This window comes from Podarcis liolepis, assembly GCF_965112155.1.
Source record: "Podarcis liolepis genome assembly, chromosome: 1".
NCBI lineage: Eukaryota > Metazoa > Chordata > Lepidosauria > Squamata > Lacertidae > Podarcis > Podarcis liolepis.
The window spans coordinates 82,733,468-82,753,853 of record NC_139554.1 but is presented as its reverse complement, the minus strand read 5'-3'; the positions used below and the strand labels follow the sequence as shown (position 1 = coordinate 82,753,853).

At 42.0% G+C, this 20,386-nt stretch overlaps 3 protein-coding genes and 1 pseudogene across 4 annotated transcripts; all 4 read right to left on the bottom strand.

The window, feature by feature from the left end:
- Positions 1–2,475: 2,475 nt before the first annotated feature.
- Positions 2,476–3,399, bottom strand: LOC310687109 (olfactory receptor 5AP2-like; the record flags this gene model as incomplete). The annotated part of the gene is made up of 1 exon (XM_083461695.1): positions 2,476–3,399. One exon carries the CDS (start codon positions 3,397–3,399, stop codon positions 2,476–2,478), a length of 924 nt encoding a protein of 307 aa, XP_083317821.1.
- Positions 3,400–7,387: 3,988 nt separating this feature from the next.
- Positions 7,388–8,314, bottom strand: LOC310686887 (olfactory receptor 5G9-like; the record flags this gene model as incomplete). Its single annotated transcript, XM_083461366.1, has 1 exon — positions 7,388–8,314. One exon carries the CDS (start codon positions 8,312–8,314, stop codon positions 7,388–7,390), a length of 927 nt encoding a protein of 308 aa, XP_083317492.1.
- A 228-nt stretch (positions 8,315–8,542) lies between these two features.
- Positions 8,543–10,624, bottom strand: LOC310689284 (olfactory receptor 5AU1-like; annotated as a pseudogene). The gene is made up of 2 exons: positions 9,928–10,624; positions 8,543–8,608 (listed from the first exon to the last, which is right to left on the bottom strand). The product of its transcript is annotated as an olfactory receptor 5AU1-like (transcript).
- Positions 10,625–15,553: 4,929 nt separating this feature from the next.
- On the bottom strand, positions 15,554–16,480 carry LOC310689279 (olfactory receptor 5AP2-like; the record flags this gene model as incomplete). The annotated part of the gene is made up of 1 exon (XM_083466782.1): positions 15,554–16,480. One exon carries the CDS (start codon positions 16,478–16,480, stop codon positions 15,554–15,556), a length of 927 nt encoding a protein of 308 aa, XP_083322908.1.
- Positions 16,481–20,386: the final 3,906 nt, after the last annotated feature.

The window sequence follows — 20,386 nt, the reverse complement described above, 5'->3', positions numbered from 1 at the left end:
TAGGAGAGTGCATTTTTTTATGTTTACATACCCAGTAGGGTAGGAATCACCTTTTTAATGTATGAAAGAAGACCTAAATTAGAAAGCTCATGAACTCCAGTCATTGTAGCTACCTGTTGTTCTTAAGTTGGCACACAGTATACCATCTCCAATCCCAGCTACAATAAAATTTTAAAAACCAGTTTGTTTGTTTTCTGTGGAGCATCAACTACTTCTCCAACAAAGAAGACCAGAAGAATGGCTTAATAAAAACAAAACAAGAAGTTCCTTCTCTAGAGTCTAGACAATGGGTGCTTAAAAGGTGAAGCAATGCTATAACCTCATTCCTTGGCTGCTGAAAGGTGGCAGCAAGACAAAAGAAATGAGAGTAGTGTCTAGAAACTGGGATGTTGCAGACGCTAGAAACTGGGACATTGCAGACTAATGCTCATCCAGGGGAGGAGCAACTGCTGCTTTTGCAACCCTTCCCCATGGAATCCCATGTCTTTTATACAGCGTCCACTAGAACACCCTGACTCTGTAATCACAACATTACAAAACCCTCAGCAGTATGGACTGATGTAATACTAATAGCAGACTGTGTGGCCTTCATCAATCCATGCTCAATCAGCCTCAATGCGACTATTTAAAACATTATTTAAGTGCCTTGTTGAATCAGTTGAAGGCTCGTCTAGCTCACCATCTTGTCACCAACATGAGCCAGTCAGAAGCTTCTGCATGCAGGGAGTTTTGGTGCTGACCATCTTCCTGTTGCTTGTCCCAGATATATGCTTCTTTTATCCAAAGAGGTTTCCATTAGCAATTCTGACTAGAAGCCATTGAGGTATCTATCCAATATAAATATGCCTAATAAGAAGAAGAAGAAGAAGAAGAGTTTGGATTTGATATCCCGCCTTTCACTCCCCTTCAGGAGTCTCAAAGCGGCTAACAATCTCCTTTCCCTTCCTCCCCCACAACAAACACTCTGTGAGGTGAGTGGGGCTGAGAGACTTCACAGAAGTGTGACTGGCCCAAGGTCACCCAGCAGCTGCATGTGGAGGAGCGGAGACGCGAACCCGGTTTCCCAGATTACGTGACTACCGCTCTTAACCACTACACCACACTGGCTAATAAGATAATTCTCCATGAAATCACACTTCAAAACGACCTTGACAGATTAGAGAACTGGGCCAAAACAAACAAGATGAACTTTAACAGGGAGAAATGTAAAGTATTGCACTTGGGCAAAAAAATTGAGAGGCACAAATACAAGATGGGTGACACCTGCCTTGAGAGCAGTACATGTGAAAAGGATCTAGGAGTCTTGGTTGACCACAAACTTGACATGAGCCAACAGTGTGACGCGGCAGCTAAAAAAGCCAATGCAATTCTGGGCTGCATCAATAGGAGTATAGTATCTAGATCAAGGAAGTAATAGTGCCACTGTATTCTGCTCTGGTCAGACCTCACCTGGAGTACTGTGTCCAGTTCTGGGCACCACAGTTCAAGAAGGACACTGACAAACTGGAATGTGTCCAGAGGAGGGCAACCAAAATGGTCAAAGGCCTGGAAACGATGCCTTATGAGGAACGGCTAAGGGAGCTGGGCATGTTTAGCCTGGAGAAGAGGAGGTTAAGGGGTGATATGATAGCCATGTTCAAATATATAAAAGGATGTCACATAGAGGAGGGAGAAAGGTTGTTTTCTGCTGCTCCAGAGAAGCGGACACGGAGCAATGGATCCAAACTACAAGAAAGAAAATTCCACCTAAACATTAGGAAGAACTTCCTGACAGTAAGAGCTGTTCGACAGTGGAATTTGCTGCCAAGGAGTGTGGTGGAGTCTCCTACTTTGGAGGTCTTTAAGCAGAGGCTTGACAACCATATGTCAGGAGTGCTCTGACGGTGTTTCCTGCTTGGCAGGGGGTTGGACTCAATGGCCCTTGTGGTCTATTCCAACTCTATGATTCTATGATTCTATACTATGATTCTATGAAATTTGTCCAAAGTAAGGACTATAATATGAGCTTACCTTACAGGAGTTTGGTAAGATGCCAGAGAGAATGTACGTAAAGTGCTTCAAACATTTAGTTATTTGCTTTTATTTGATCAGAATATGTATCAATATACATAGCTTTTCAACATCTGGACTCAAAGTAGTTCATACAGTAAAGCTGAACAACAACTTGAAACACCATAAAGTATATTTCACTTCTATCTTCTGCTCTCTTAATCAAAAAGGATATTCATTGAGTCTTCAAGGCTTCACTGGGAAGTTGCTATCAACTTCTTTTGGTTCTCTAAGAGAGGCAGCTATTGGAGAAGTCCTATTGGAAAATAGTCCTTGAAATATTTCCACAAGGCCCAGTTTCTGCCACAAAATTATTTATTCTTTTTAAATATTCCAGTCAAATATCAGCCAAATCCCAAATAAACAGCTGCTATCCTCCAGCAGTCTTCACAGAGCATTCCATATCAACACTAAACCTTAACATTGTCAGGCAATACGCTTCTCCATCACCCGTGTCAAAGCACTCTTGACTTCCTTGTTCCTCAAGCTGTAAATGAGAGGGTTTAGCATGGGAATTACCACCGCATACAACAAAGAGGTCACTTTGCCTCCATTTGTTGAATTAGGTTGGAGGTAGATAAAGATCAAGCTTCCATAAAGGATGATGACAGCCAGCAGGTGAGAGGAGCAGGTGGAGAAGGCTTTGTGCCTGCCCTCAGCTGAGCGAATTCTCAAAATAGTGACAAAGATGTAAGTGTAAGAGATAAGGACGGTGAAATGGGTGCTTATCAGGTTAAAGCCAGCAAAAGCAAACATCACATACAAATTGATGCTGGTATCAGAACATGAAAGTTGAAAGAGTGGAGGACCTTCACAAAAAAAATGATCAATGACATTAGGACCACAAAAGGATAAATGAGTCAAACATCCTGTGTGTATCATAGAATTGACTGTTCCAGCAATATATGAACCTGCCACCAGAGAAACACAAACTTTTTGAGACATGGTGATTGTGTAGGTGAGTGGGTTGCAGATGGCCATGTACCGATCATATGCCATAGCAGCCAGGAGGTAACACTCAGTGGTGGCAAAAGTTACATAGAAATAGAATTGAACTAGACACTCATTGAAAGTAATCACTTTCTTTTCCCTTAAAAGGTCCATCAGCAGCCTTGGACTTATGGTGGTTGAATAGCAAATATCTAAGAAGGACAAATTACTAAGGAAGAAACACATGGGGGTGTGAAGTCGAGCATCAACCCTGATTAACATAAGAATCCCAAAATTCCCCACAATTGTGATGAGATAATTGACTAGAAACAATGCAAACAAGATGGCAGCCAACTCTGGACTGTCAGTGAATCCCAAGAAGACAAACTCCTTCACTCTACTGCTGTTCCTGTGAGGCATTTTCCCCCCTGATGGAATCAAAGAGAAACAAAATGGGAAAACTGCTTAGTAGTTTTCTGTCTGAAATGAGGTAAGAAATCTCCACAGTTATATGGGTTTTTAATCCCTAGAAGACGACAGCATTGTCATTAAAGGATGGTAATCGGTGGAGAACAGAACTTCATGTAGATGAGTACTGTAGAATTTCCATCTCTCCAGCTTCAGAAATAAAACAGAGTCACTACATTACTTGACATAGTGTTGCAATAAATAGCCTTACACAACATAAAAGCTTGTAACTTTAGGAAGGGCAAAGTGGGACTCAGCCACAACCACACCCTAACCCACATGTAGCCAACTTGACTGATGACTGATCAACCTGCTTCTGAGCAAAAGGTTGCTCTAGCAGCTTCTACCCCGCCATCAAGAAATTACCTGGGATATCATTATTTTCTTTCTCCAGTGGAAGTTTTTACTGGTGCAACTGCTCCAATTTAGGTTCAAGAGTCCAAGAACCTATAAAATGCATCTTACACTGTTTGATAAGGAAATATCCTCTTAGCTTGAATTGCTACAGACAAAGTGGAAGACCTGAAGTTGCTGCATTGACAGAAAAAGTTCAGCATGTAGAGCATGACATAGTCCATAAAGCTCAACATAATCCAATACGAAATGGTCTAAGATGGTTGACTTCCAGTGTAATAATTTGCATTCGGTCTAGTTATATACGATGGTGCCATGAGACCTAGATGCCAACAACTGTTTCCCCTTCAGGTAAACAACCCCCTTAAGGGCTAATTAGGACTCAGTAAGAAGAGGAACGCAGGTGGCATTGGGACGCAGGTGGCGCTGTGGGTTAAAGCCTTAGCGCCTAGGGCTTGCCGATCGAAAGGTCGGTGGTTCGAATCCCTGCGGCGGGGTGCGCTCCCGTCGTTCGGTCCCAGCGCCTGCCAACCTAGCAGTTCGAAAGCACCTCCGGGTGCAAGTAGATAAATAGGGACCGCTTACCAGCGGGAAGGTAAACGCCGTTTCCGTGTGCGGCTCTGGTTCGCCAGAGCAGCGATGTCACGCTGGCCACGTGACCCGGAAGTGTCTTCGGACAGCGCTGGCCCACGGCCTCTTGAGTGAGATGGGCGCACAACCCTAGAGTCTGGCAAGACTGGCCCGTACGGGCAGGGGTACCTTTACCTTTACCTTTAAGAAGAGGAAAACTTCAAGGTCTTGCACCTGGTAGAAATCTCAGGCCTGTCAAAATGGAGCAAGGCACTCAAGTGAGGTGCCTGAGTAGCTCCATACATGCTATAGATACTATGGAGTTTATAGCTTTCTGGATGAGTGGTGCTTCTTCCCATGGCACCTGTCCTTCTGCAAGACCTGTTGCTCATCTACTATTACTCCCAGAATGCCATGTGTCTTATTATCTGAGAACAGGACCATCTCCTTCCCTTGGGGCACAGCCCAGTACTTTGCTGCCCTCTCCATCATTCTCATCTCTTACATCTTATCAAACCCATGGAGTGTCAGGCTTCGAGAGAACAGCTTCCTCCCTCCCTTTTTCTGTGGATAAGCCGAACAAAGCAAAAATAGTCTCTTATCATTCAAAGAGATTACATAAGGAATCCAGCTCAAGAACAATGTGTCCATCTCAGAGGAAAGGTGCTCCCAATTAAGGTTTCTACCCACTTCCCCCATAGTCACTTCCGCTGCTTGCAACCTGATCTTGCAACCACCGTGCCTTTTGTGCAGCTACCTTATTTAATCTCCTGGACAACTGGACACTTTCCAGCAAACCAGAGTCTGTTAACTCTCTCTCTCTCTCCCTCCCAGTTCTTCTTCTTCTAGCTGTCACCCCAAGTTCCTCCCAACCTTTGTCTTCTGAACTATATCCCTCTGCGAACCACTGTTCCAAATCTATACTGTCCCACTGCTCCTGGGAAGATTCAGGATCCTGATCCAGGACCGGGGGGGGGGGGGTTCCCACCATTCCTCATCTGTGCAGCCCTCCTCAGCACGGACCCTGACATGAAGCCTTCTTCTGTGTATGTCTTTGAGCAAGACAAATAGGTGTCTGCATTCTACACTCTAGTGCTCTTCATGCTCTTCATGCAGTCCTCTGATCTGCAGCCTGAGGAACAAAGGCATTACAAAAGCTTTCAGAAAACACATGAACAAGGAGCAGAATTCCATCTTAAACTGAGATCCAGTGTTACTACTGATTCTCTTTTTGTGAGCTCAGTTATTAAAATGAGACTAATTCTACAGTTTTCCAAATGATTTCCTTTCACTTGTAACTGAATAAGAAAACAAGAGACTTTGGTTTTGTATGACATTCAGTGAGTAATTTGGTGCAAATTAAAACCAACTAAAATGTTGACTAGTTTATCAAAACTCAAGTCCAAGGTACAATGTAAATCTACATGGTAGCAGGCAATTTTAAAAGGGTGTTGTTGCCAGTAAATAAAATAAGCAAGTAAAATCTATTTATCTTTTTTCAGTAGCATTGCGAAGATTGTGTCAACAGAACTCCCTCACAGGGATAACTGCAACAGAAAACTACATAAGGTTTATAGTGTCATAGAAAAAAAAACATGATTTCTGGTATTAACAATGTTTTTGATTCCCAATTTAATAATCTGTCCTGGGCCTTGTTAAATGCACTGGTGCCATGAGAACAACATGCCAAAAACTGTTTCCCCCTCTTATTGTAAATAAACTCCTTAAGGGCTAATAAGGACTCTGTAAGGATATGAAAGCTTTCAAGGACTGGTATACAGTGTTGTATTCATCTAACATATATCAAGAGTAGACCCATTGAAATATATAGGCCTAGATTCGTAATGTCCATTGATACCCATGGGTTACTCCAAGTAGGACATACACTGGATGCAATCTACACCTTTTCTTTTGTACTCTTGATCATATTTTCATGAATGGTTTATGTACTGCCATGCATACTTTTGGGTTTAATTAGATGAAGACTCATTCACCCCAGCATTCTGTCTCCCGCTTAGAGGTGCCAAGTTCCAAGGGAGAATGGGGGCAGAACATCAGGTCATTGGGAGGAATCAGGAGGTGAAGCTGAACATAGCAGCAGCAGACCTTCAATGGCCAGTGGCCATTCCTCCTCCTCTTGCCACCACAACTGCCTGGGAGCTGCTTACCTGCTCCTTCTCCTCAACAGCAGTAGAAGGAAAAGGTGCCAACCACTGATATCATGTCCCACTCAGCTCTGCACTTGGCCTCCTGCACCCCCTTTGAATATTGGGGACCTGGCCCCCTCCCTAAAAATATTGGGGGGGAGGGCTCAGCCTCTGGGAGATGCCCTCCCACATGAGCCAGCCTGCTGCTTCTGTTAACAGGGAATGATAGTGTTGCACATCTTCCTGTTTCTTTTCCTTGATGTATTCTGCTTCTGAACAAAGAGGATTGATTTAGCTATCCTGGCTAAAAGTAATTAGGGTTTCTATCCTCTATTCATGACCTGACTTTACCCAGTGTTTACATACCCTCCATGACTTTACCCAATGTTAGGAGAATAACACCACATTACTTTACATGATTGTTCCACAATACCAGAGAGAATGCATGTGAAGGACTGTGAATATCTAGTTATTTATTTCCATTTATTTAGAATCAGTATATACTGCTTTTCAATGACAAATGTACAGTACTTAACGGAATTTATGCTTTAAAAGTGGACAACAAATTAACACATCCTAAAACATATTTCTCTACTATTATCTGTTCCCTTACTCAAAGAGGATATTCCTTGAGACTTGTAGGCTCTACTGGATAGATGTTTTTGGCTGTTTAATCAGACCAGATGGCATATTGGAAAGAAGCCCAGGCAATTTTTCTGCAAAGGAGCCCAGTTTCTGACCCACTGTAATCCTTCCTTCCCCTTCCCTTTTGCTTTCCAGGTTTCAGTCAAACTTTAACCAGATACATAACTGCAATCATGCAGCAGTCAATATTTATATAAAGCTTACTGTACAAATAGTTAATATTGTTAGCGAACATACTTCTCCACTACCCGTCCCAAAGCACTCTTCACCTCCTTGTTCCTCAAGCTGTAGATGAGGGGGTTTAGCATGGGTATTACCACTGCATACAACAAAGAGGCCACTTTCTTTCCTTTGGTTGATGAACTAGGTTGGAGATACATAAAGAAAAAGCTTCCATAAAGGATGATGACAGCCATCAGGTGAGAGGAGCAGGTGGAGAAGGCTTTTTGCCGACTCTCAGCTGAACGGATTCTCAGAATAGTGACAACAATATAAGAGTAAGAGATAAGGACTGTCAAATGAGTGACCACCAGGTTAAAGCCCACAAATGCAAACATTGCATACAAATTTACACTTGTATCAGAACAGGAAAGTTCAAAAACCGGGGGACCTTCACAAAAAAAATGATCAATGACATTAGGGCCACAGAAGGATAAACGAGTTATACAACCTGTGTGTATCATAGCATTCAGTGATCCAGCAATGTATGAACCAGCCACCAGAAAAGCACAAACTTTCTGAGACATGGTGATTGTGTAGGTGAGTGGGTTGCAGATGGCCATGTACCGGTCATATGCCATAGCAGCCAGGAGGTAACACTCAGTGGTGGCAAAAGTTACATAGAAATAGAATTGAACGAGACACTCAGTATAAGAAATAACTTTCTTTTCCCTCAAGAGGTCAATCAGCAGCCTGGGACTGATGGTGGTTGAATAGCAAATGTCTAAGAAGGACAAACTACTAAGGAAGAAATACATGGGGGTGTGAAGGCAAGCATCGACCCTAATTAACAAAAGCATCCCAAGATTCCCCACAATTGTAATGCCATAGTTCACAAGAAACAATGCAAACATGGTGGCAGCCAGCTCTGGACGATCAGTGAATCCCGTGAACACAAACACCTTGACTCTACTGCTGTTCCTGTCAGCCATCTCCCCTCCCCCCCCCCCCGAATCAAGGAAAACAAAGGAGGATGAATGAGGAATGGGACAGTTCTTATTAGTGTGCTATCAGAAATAAGGGAATCAGTCTTTTCAACTATATGTATTTTCTTACAAATAAATAAAAGACAGACAGAGAGATTTTAACCCCTGAAAGTTGTCAGGACTATGAGATTTAATGCAGACAATGCAAACAAGATTGCAGCCAACTCCGGATGATCATTGAATCCCAAGAGCACAAACACCTTCCCTCTGCTGCTGCTCCTGTTGGCCATCTTTTTCCCCCTGATGGAATCAAAGAGAAACAAAATAGGAAAACTGCTTAGTAGTTTCTCTCTGAAATGAGGTGAGCAACCTTCACAGTTATATGGGTTTTTAAAAAGAGAGAGGTTTTAATCCCTAGAAGACAGCAGTATTGTCATTAAAGGATGGTCATTGGTGGAGAACAGAACTTCATGTAGATGAGTAGTGTAGAATTTCCATCTCTCCAGCTTCAGAAATAAAACAGAGCCACTACAATACTTGACATAGTGTTGCAATAAATAGCCTTACACAATATAAAAGCTTGTAACTTTAGGAAGGGCAAAGTGGGACTCAGCCACAACCTAACCCACGTGTAGCCAACTTGGCTGATGACTGATCAACCTGCTTCTGAGCAAAAGGTTGCTCTAGCAGCTTCTACCCCGCCACCAGGAAATTACCTGGGATATCATTATTTTCTTTCTCCAGTGGAAGTTTCTACTGGTGCAACTGCTCCACTTAGGTTCAAGAGTGGACTCTGTATTCCTCCAAGAACCTATAAAGTGCATCTTACACTGTTTGATAAGGAGCTTGAATTGCTACAAAGTGGAAGACCTGAAGTTGCTGCACTGACAGAAAAAGTTCTGCATGTACAGCATGACATAGTCCATACAGCTCAACATCATCCAATACAAAATGGTCTAAGATGGTTGACTTCCAGTGTAATAATTTGCATTGGGTCTAGTTATATACGATGGTGCCATGAGACCAAGATGCCAACAACTGTTTCCCCTTCAGGTAAACAACCCCCTTAAGGGCTAATTAGGATTAGGCAAGAAGAGGAAAACTCTCAAGGTCTTGCACCTGGTAAAAATATCAGGCCTGTCAAGTTGGAACAAGGCACTCAAGTGAGGACCCTGACCTCCCTGCCAATTTGGATACAATAATGGAACTGGAGGCCCCTTGACTGTCCTTGGGTCCAGTATTGGGCCACTTTGGCCGGATATCCCCAGCCGATGTAGACAGAGTCCTCTGAGCTGGAAAGCCCACCATCTACCCTCTGGACCCGTGCCCATCCTGGCTGATTAGAGCATGTCCAGACAAGGTGCGGGGGCCCCTCAGTGAGATCATCAATTTGTCCCTTGGCACCGGGACATTCCCAGGGTAATTGAAGGAGGCAGTGGTGCACCCGCTCTTAAAGAAAACATCATTAGATCCTTTAGATCTATCCAATTACCACCTGGTTTCGAATCTTTTGTTCCTGGGTAAGGTGATTGAGAGTGCGGTTGCTGAACAGCTTGGTGGGTTTCTGGATGAAACATCGGCTCTGGATCCATTCCAATCCATCTTCCAGTTTGGACCACCTGGTATGTCCCACGGAGGACCTTATGGAGGACAATATAAGAGTAAGAGATAAGGACTGTCAAATGAGTGACCACCAGGTTAAAGCCCACAAATGCAAACATTGCATACAAATTTACACTTGTATCAGAACAGGAAAGTTCAAAAACCGGGGGACCTTCACACACAAAAATGATCAATGACATTAGGGCCACAGAACGATAAACGAGTCAAACATCCTGTGTGTATCATAGCATTCAGTGATCCAGCAATGTATGAACCAGCCACCAGAAAAGCACAAACTTTCTGAGACATGGTGATTGTATAGGTGAGTGGGTTGCAGATGGCCATGTACCGGTCATATGCCATAGCAGCCAGGAGGTAACACTCAGTGGTGGCAAAAGTTACATAGAAATAGAATTGAACTAGACACTCAGGATACGTAACCACTTTCCTTTCCCTCAAGAGGTCAATCAGCAGCCTGGGACTGATGGTGGTTGAATAGCAAATGTCTAAGAAGGACAAACTACTAAGGAAGAAATACATGGGGGTGTGAAGGCAAGCATCGACCCTAATTAACAAAAGCATCCCAAGTTTCCCCACAATTGTAATGCCATAGTTCACAAGAAACAATGCAAACATGGTGGCAGCCAACTCTGGACGATCAGTGAATCCCATGAACACAAACACCTTGACTCTACTGCTGTTCCTGTCAGCCATCTCCCCCCCCCCCCGACAGAATCAAAGAGAAACAAAGGAGGATGACTGAGGAATGGGACAATTCTTAATAGTTTGTTATCAGAAATAAGGGAATCAGTCTTTTCAACTATATGTTTTTTCTTACAAATAGAGAGAGAGAGAGAGAGAGAGAGAGAGAGAGAGAGAGAGAGAGAGAGAGAGACTTTAACCCGTGGAAGATGTCTATGAGACTATGAGATTTAATGGATTGCCATTGGTGGTGAACAGAACTTAATGAATTATAGGAGGGTGGTATTGAATTTCCATCTTTCCAGCTTCAGAATTCAAAGCACTGCCACTACATTACTTAACAGAGTGTTGTAATACACAACATTAAAAGGTGGTTGATGGAGGGAGTGCAGAGGTTTCCTCAGAAACACCTGTATCTGTGTACAACTTGTTGGTTTACCAACCCTGAGTCATTATTACACACAACAAACTAAACCCGTCTATTAGGTGTGGTCACCATAGGTGCAGATCTTATTCCTTTAAAAATAGCTTCTGTTTGAAATATATTGATAGCACTTTATTTTTGAGAATAGTTAAGTCCAAGCATTTGCATGCACATTCATGAGCACACACTGAAATGTCTTTGCTGACACATTCCCAATATGCAGGTCTGAGCATGATGTTGTCCTACAATGTATTTCTGTTTTGTAAATAGGTGTGTGTATCTACAGAAAAACATTCTGATTGTTTTGGTTATAGTGTCCAGACAGAAAATATTACCACTATTAATTGCCAATTGTAAGTTAAGTTTGAGCTTTCTGCCCTTAATCAAGAAGGAGAATAAATTATCAGCTTCTTTTTAGCACACTGTAGGTATGAGTATGTTGTATGTCTTGTGACCTTTGGGGTATACAGTGGTACCTCTAGTTGCGGACATAATCTGTTTTGGGGTGCCGTTCGCACCCCAAAAAGTCTGCAACTAGAGCGCCTCTTCTGCGCATGTGCATGGCGCGATTGAGCATGCATGGGCGGTGAACCTAGAAGTAAACACTTCTGGGTTTGCCGAGTTCATAAGCTGAAAGTCCATAACAAGAGTGGAACACAACATGAGGTATGACTGTACTGTTCTGTGAGAACTCCTAGATGGAGAGCCCTTTGGTGAGCTTTAGAGACCTGGGATCCCAGAACCTACAGACCTTAGGGTAGCTGCCCCATGCAACCTTTAGACTGCACTCCATTCTTTGTCCTTCTATCAGACGGGAGCAGCCCTGCTCATCATGAGGAAAAGTAGATAACCCAGCCCACCACCTCAACTTCAAACCCAAACCCCATCAAGAAATGGCCACAGTCTTCTTCCACACTCTCTTTTTCCCTGACTTCCATTCAGGCTTCTAAGCCATTGGAAGAAGACTGAAAGTTTAGAGACTCTTAGCCCCAGACCCACCTTACCCAACTGCAGCCCATATTGACTGATTACTAGTCAAGCTACTCGTGTACAAGTTGACAGTCTAGAATCTTCTACTCAGCAATTAAGTTACCTGTCCTATTATTTTTCCTTTACTTGTAGCATCCAGTGGAAGTGCCTACTGGTGAATCTGCTGGGGTTTTTTTGGTTCAAGTCTTCCTCCAAGGTCCTCTAAAATGCACCTTACACTGTTTTATATCCAAGCACACTGTTAGCTCAAATAGCTGCACACATAGTGAAACATCTGCAGTTGTTGCATCAGTGGAATTAGTTCCACAGGCACAGCATGGCATACTGCATAGAGCTCTACATCATCCAATAAGAAATGGTCTCTTGTGTACTTCTGGTGCGTTATATCTCTGAGATCTGTCTGCTGACATCTTGAGAGACCACCAGGTAGGCTATAAACAATTACATGGGTGGCAATAACTACACAGTTTTCTATGATAAACATGTTTTCCTTAAAACAGAAGTAACCCTAGTCCCAGAGGATCAATCCATATCTGCCCACACTTCTTATCTACATGCAACAATCTAGCATACCCTTTGGTTGGTTACACTATCAGATCATAAACATGTTTGTTGAGAAATAGGACTTAGAATGCACATTGCGCTTCCACCTCCTCTGGATGCCATTATGTCGGAGGAGAACATGAGAATTTATTTACCCTCTAGCCTGTAGACTAGTCTTTTACAGACTCTGTCCCATAGCTTCCAGCCTGTAAAGAAGTTGTGGAATTGTTTACACAACACGTGAGTCCATGTTGTGTCTTTGGACAGAGAGATGGTCACCCTTGGATCTGGACCACTGGACCAAAGTGGTTCCCCATCCCTTTCTTAAAGTACAACATTTGGAGAAGTTGTATGAATAGCAGGTGTTTTGGAAGCAGGTGCCTTTATCTGTTTCAAAAACAGCTTTTGTAAAACACAATATTTATTTATTCCCAGAAGGCACTTTTGACCTCCTGGTTCTTCAGGCCTATAAAAGTGAAGCAAGTTCTTCAACTGACACAACTTACTAGCTCCACACTGGAGTTTGTAGCTTTCTGAATGTGTGAGGCTTCATACATGCATGCATATACAAATGCTCACCTGAGGCATAGGAGGCCAAAGCCACTGATTTCTTGTGACAATTTTTTGGATGCCACCATGTTATCCTAAAATGTGTCCGAATAAAAACAGCTGGATTACTGTTTTATAATGTTAATTGCTATTATGGGGTTGTTTCCAACTATCCTATACCCAGAGTAGATCCACTGAAATGTATGGGCCTAAGTTAGTCATGTCCATTGATTTCAATGGGTTTGCTTTGAGTTGGCCTGACATGGGATACAGCCCCTGGTTTTTATGTCATTTTCTTAGTTATATTTTCATGATTTTTGTGTATTGCCCTGGGTTCCTTTGCATTGAAGGGTGGGTCATAAACACAACAACTATGATGACGTTTTTCTATTGTTATGAGTTGGGGGGATGTGTTGCGTAGTATGCCTGACTCCGCTTCTAATTCCTGGATGGATTCAATTTCTGGAATAGCCAGGTTAGCTTTCTGGAGAGGTAATTGGCCACTAGGTATGGACCATTAAGGTAACAAAGGAAGTGGTTTTGTGCCAGACAGAAAATGAGTGGGGGCCCCTCCCTCAATGGTTGGGTGTGTGAGTTAGAAGGTAGAAGCTGGCAGGCTGGGCAGCTGGGAGACAGAACCATGCCTGATTTCTGCTGGAGTTCAAGGCTCTGGATATGGAAGAAGCAAGACCATCTTGGGGTGTTAATGCTGTGTACCCCTCCATCATAGGTTCAGATTGTGTGTGTATACACACACACACACACACACACATATATATATATATATATATATATATATATATATATATATATATGCAGGTTTTGGTGTCTTCGGGTGTCTTCCCGTGTAAGAGTTGGGGTGTCTAGGCGACGTTTCGACGAGGTCTCACTCGTCATCTTCAGGCTGGTGCTTTCGGCTTCTTGTTACTGGAACAGCTCTGTTCCAGTAACAAGAAGCCGAAAGCACCAGCCTGAAGATGACGAGTGAGACCTCGTCGAAACGTCGCCTAGACACCCCAACTCTTACACGGGAAGACACCCGAAGACACCAAAACCTGCATTCCTGTACCCGTGAAAATCTACGAAAGCAAATATATATATATATATATATACACACACACACCATATATCATAAAGACACTACAGTCCCCAATGTCTATCATTCTGAAGGAAACCAAACACTGAGTAAGTGCCTGGAGGCCCTGGAATCAGAGATTGGGGTGGCATGAAACAGTATCTTTTATTGGAAATCACCATAACAATGCAATTTCCATGACATATTGTCAGTGTTGTGCAGACTCTGCTGTCAAAAGCATCGAAAGCCTATCCCAAAGTAACTCAGTTTCCATACCAAGAGAATAAGGATTCTGCAGCCTCCTCCAATTCTCTCCAGTGGTGTTTGTAATTTCACAAGACTAAGGGGTTAAGCTAAGTTGGCACTGATATCTGCTGTGAACTGTGGCCAGAACAACTGGATGCAAACATAGGAAAGGGTGGACACTGAGTTATGTAGTGGCGGCTGGCTCTCTCACCCCACAGCTAAAGAAGGTTAATAAATTCTGCATTGGCATTAGGAGAGTAGTTTTATCACAGTTATCTATTAAGCCTTATTCCACACAGAGAAAAGTGAACCCTCCTTGCTCCCACCTAGCTGTTTCCTCCTCTTCCCCCAGCCTCCCACGCAGAGAGATCCTTTCTATGCTGCCTCTCACACAGCTTACTTCATCTTCCATAGTTTTTTTTCTTAATGTTTGCTAACCTGAAAGTGTGGAGTTGTCACCTTTTTCCTGTGTGAGAGAAGGCATGAACTAGAAAGCTCAAGAAGCTCAAGTCTTTGCTACTCCCCACTCATGGCCCCAGGAAACTTCTTCTCCAAGATATCGACTGCTTTTGAACAAAGGGGTTTCATTTATGGTATTTTTCCGTGTATAAGACTATGTTTCTTTCCTTAAAAATAATGTCAAAAATTAGGGGGCATCTTATACACAGATACATCTCCCCCATTTTCTTAAATCTGAGTCCCGCAAAATAGGGGGCATCTTATATATGGGGGAGTCTTATAGACGGAAAAATACGGTAGTTATCCTGGTAAAAAGTCACTGGCAGATCTGTCCAAGATAAATGTGCCCAATCAAATTTTCATCATGGATTTCTCCAGCGTTACTAGCTTACCTTACACGGTTGTTGTATACCAGAGAGAATGTACGTGTAGTACTATGAGCATTTATTTAGAATATGTATATGTTTCTTTTCCATTACAAATGTACTCAAAGTAATTTACACAGTAAAATTGAACAAATGTTTTAAACATCTTAAAGCATTCTTCTCTACTATATTTGGTTCCCTTTCTCAACTAGAATGTTCCTTTCCTTCAGTCTTGTAGGCTTCTCTGGGTAGATGCAGGGAGTTTTATATAAATATTAAGTGTTAAATTGTTACGTAATATATTTCTCTATCACCCGTCTCAAAGCACTCTTCACTTCCTTATTCCTCAAGCTGTAGATGAGAGGATTTAGCATGGGGATTACCACCGCATACAACAAAGAGGCCACTTTGCCTCCGTTTGTTGATGTATTAGGTTGGAGATACATAAAAATCAAGCTGCCATAAAGGATGATGACAGCCAGCAGGTGAGAGGAACAGGTGGAGAAGGTTTTGTGCCGGCCCTCAGATGAGCAGATTCTCAAAATAGTGGCAACAATATAAGAGTAAGAGATAAGAACTGTCAAATGGGTGCTTATCAAGTTAAAGCTAACAACTACAAACATCACAAAGATATTGAGGCTGGTATCAGAACAGGAAAGTTGAAAGATTGGTGGACCATCACAGTAAAAATGATCAATGACATTAGGACCACAGAATGATAAACGAGTCATACAACCTGTGTGTATCATAGCATTCAGTGATCCGGCAATGTATGAACCAGCCACCAGACAAATACAAACCTTCTGAGACATGGTAATTGTGTAGATGAGCGGGTTGCAGATGGCCATGTACCGATCATATGCCATAGCAGCCAGGAGGAAACACTCAGTGGTGGCAAAAGTTGCATAGAAATAGAATTGAACTAGACATTCAGTAAAAGAAATCACTTTCCTTTCCCTTAAGAGGTCTATCAGCAGCCTGGGACTGATGGTAGTTGAGTAGCAAATGTCCAAGAAAGACAAATTACTAAGGAAGAAATACATGGGGGTGTGAAGTCGAGCATCAAACCTGATTAGCATAAGAATCCCAAGATTCCCTACAATAGTGATGAGATAGTTCACTAGAAACCATACAAACAAGGGGGCAGCCAATTCAGGACGGTCAGTGAATCCCAAGAGCACAAACTCCTTCATTCTACTGCTGTTCCTGTCAGCCATCTTTTCTCTCCCTGATGGAATCAAAGAGAAACAAGATAGAGATGGGTGAGGAATAGGTAGGTTCTTAATAGTTTGCCAAAAGAAACCATAGAAATTTGGTAATCAGTCTTCGCAGCTATGTTTTAAAAAACAATAGGTTTTAACCTCTTGAATATGGCAGGTCAGCGAGTTTTAAAAGATTTTTAAGAGGATGGTGTTGAATTTTAATCTCTTTAGCTTCAGAATTCAAAGCACTGTCACTTGCCATCATATTGTGATAAATAGCCTTCTGCAACATAAAAGGGGGGTTCATGTAGTGGGAGCAGAGTGGGATTGGACCCCCATTCAGACCACACAAGAAGATTCCCCAGAAACACTTGCATCCATGACCTACTTGTTTATATTCATCACTTGGTGATTATCAACAATAAACTACACTTGTCTGCAAGGTGTGTTCACCATAGGTGCATTTCTCATTCCATTAAAGTGGGTTCCGCTTGACATATAGTGATAGTATGACTAGGGATATTATGATATACAAAAGAATAGGGGGGAAACACCTGGACAACCTATGCTCATATATTACACTAATTTTTTTTAGTTCAATTTTGAGAATATTTCAATTCAGGCATTACCACACATATACATTCACAAACAATAAAAAAAAATTCCTGACTCTTACTGAAATATGATACCCTGACCTGCAGTTCTGAGCAGAACATCTTCTTAAAATGTATATATGTGTTGTACTTAGTTGCATTTATTTAAAAAATATTACTAGTCATTAGGTTTAAAGTGTCCATACAGGAAATATTATGACAATTTAATGCTATACATAATTGAAGGTTAAGTGTGGGCATCCTCTTCTTTTTCAAGCACACCTACATGACAGGGCAATCCCATCATATATGGTAGAAACTGCCCCACCAGTTGCAATTTCTCTTTTGATTGGTTTTAACAGGTTTTTACAGGGGAGAAATGGAAAATTATTCTGAGCATCATCTCTCTAATGTGAGGTGAAATTTCAACTTCTATTTAATGTACTGTAGGTATGAGTATGTTGCACATATTGTGACCTTTGGGCTATTCTGTTCTGTGATAACTCCTAGGCTGAGAATTCTCAAATTAGCCCATATTTAAAGCCCTGTATCAGCCTCACAGTCCTGGGACCTGAGAACCTTCAGAGCTTAGGGTAGCTGCTCCTTGCTATCTTCTCCATCTTCCTGTTAGACCAAACAAGCCCTGATGATAGTGTTAGAAGGTAGATAACCCATCCCACCACCAGCAGTGCCTTTCTCTTCCCCCAAGAAATGACCTATGCCTTCTTCCAGCCACTCCTTTGCCATGACTTTCTTTGGGCTCATAAGCCATCGGGAGGAATCTGAAGTCTTGGAGACTCTTATCAACCCCAGGCCCTCCTTACCTACCTGCATCCGCTCCTGACTGATTAATGGTCAGGCTACTTGTGAACATGTGGCCAGTCTAGCACATTCTACTCCACAATCAAGAAGTTACCTGGAATATCATTCTGTTCTTTACTTGTGCCCTCCCGTAAGTGTGTCCTCTGAGGCATCTGCTCTTTCTTAGGTTCAAGAGTGGAATCTGTATTTATTCAAGGTCCTCTACAATGCATCTTACACAGTTTGATAAGCAAACATACCATTAGCTTGAATAGCTACAGACATAGTGAAAGATCTGCAGTTGCTTCATCAATGGAATTAGTTCAGCATGTACAGCATGGCATAGCGCATAGAGCTCTACATTATCCAATAAAAAATGGTCTCTTGCTTACTTCTGGTGCCTTATATTTCTGACAATTCTCTGCTAACATCTCCAGAGACTGGCAGCAGACTATAAACAATTGTTGATTAATTACTTTGCAGTAACTGCAAAGCTTTCTATGAAAAGGGTTCCTTTTGCTCAAAACAACAGTAGCAGCCTTGTCCCAGAGGATCCTTGTCTCAGAGGAGTCCATGCACTGCAGAGGCTTTTGATGCATTACTGTGTTTTAATATTGTGTTGGAAGCCGCCCAGAGTGGCTGGGGAAACCCAGCCAGATGGGCGGGGTATAAATAATAAATTGTTGTTGTTGTTGTTGTTGTTGTTGTTGTTGTTGTTGTTGTTGTTGTTGTTTTGAGGGAAACAACTGCTCACAATTCTTATCTACATGGATCCATCCATCCACCTTTCTATTTAGGTGGCTTTACTGTCTGATTGAAAATGTGTTTGTTTAGTAGAATAAGCTGGAAAGCAAATTGTGCTTGCCACCTCTTCTGGATGCCACTGTAAAGGCAGTGGCGTAGCGTGGGTTGTCAGCACCCGGGGCAAGGCAAGTAGCGTATTTTTCGCTCTATAAGACGCACCAGACCACAAGACGCACCTAGTTTTTGGAGGAGGAAAACAAGAAAAAATATTCTGAATCTCAGAAGCCAGAACAGCAAGAGGGATCGCTTCGCAGTGAAAGCAGCAATGCCTCTTGCTTCTGGGATAGCTGCGCAGCCTGCATTCGCTCCATAAGACGCACACACATTTTCCCTTACTTTTTAGAAGGGAAAAAGTGAGTCTTATAGAGCAAAAAATACGGTAATTTGCGTCCCCTAACCTAATCTGCAAGTTGTGCATATTCTGTCAACTTCAGTTGCCAATCCTCTTTAGTTGGGATCTCGCTCACTTTCCATTTTGAGGCTAACAAAACATGGACCACAGTTGTTGCATACATAAATAACTTTTTCTGACACCTGGGAATTTCAGTCTGGGTTATCCCCAACAAAAAGGAACTGCTTTTTTTGGAAAAGTAGTTTTGAACATTTTTTCCAATTCATTATAAACCATTCCCCAATACTCTCTCTTTTTTTAAAATGATATTTATTAAAAGTTTAACAATTACAGAAAAAAAGAAAAAAAAGAAAACAACACAAAATTTAACAAGACATACATTACAATACATGAAAAGGAAACCATAAAAAACAATACAACAATATAACAAAAAAGAACAATAACACCAAAAATCCAATATTCCATATCTTTATCTTTCATTTACTTGTTTCATCGACCTCCTCACACCTCCCTTTTTGTATTCTAGTTCAATTAATTGTTTCAGCAAATTCTTTCCATCTTTCTCAATTTTTGTTCTATAATTTATCTTAACAGTCTAACCTATTTATTAACTCAGCAAATCCTTCCCATCTTTAACTGTATTCTGTCATTAAATTACCTTAATTTATTTTAACCTTATCTTACCATAAAAAGCCTTAAAACTTAAAACTTAATACTTATTTATACATAACTCCTTATATCATTCCTACTAAAGCCAAGTAGTTTCATTCCAACATTTTCCCTAACACTCATTAATTTTACACTAATTCTCAAAATGAATTTTTAAAAACTTTCTTCCAATCTTCATCCAACGTCTCTTCTTCCTGGTCTCGAGTTATGTCAGTCCTTTCTATCCGTTCCATCTAGTCCATCAACCTGGTGATCTTCTGTCCGAGGCTCTTAAGTCTTTTCCATGTCCCTTCTGCAGATCTTCTTCTTGTTTATACCTGCACTTTACTTTGTCTTTTGCTGATCTTATTCTTAATTTCCTTCCTTTCTCATTGAGGAGTAGGTCTCGGGGAGACTCCAACCTAACCATGTCTCCATCCCCCCTCAGCAGGTCAGCCCATTCTCCACAGTCAGCACTGTAATCCAAAAAGTATTTATAGGCATGTTTCAAAGTCCCTCCAAAGTTAAGAACCCCCACAATTCCAGACTCCCCCTGGCCCAAAACCATATCCCAAAAGCCGAGACATCCCTGCATAGGGGGGTCCATCCAACTTCCCATCTCCAAACCAAACAGTACTCCATCTCTCCAAATCTGACTTTCTCCAGATTCAGTCGTCAAAGACAGCAGCTTATGTTCCGACAAGGCCTTGGGTCTCTCCATTT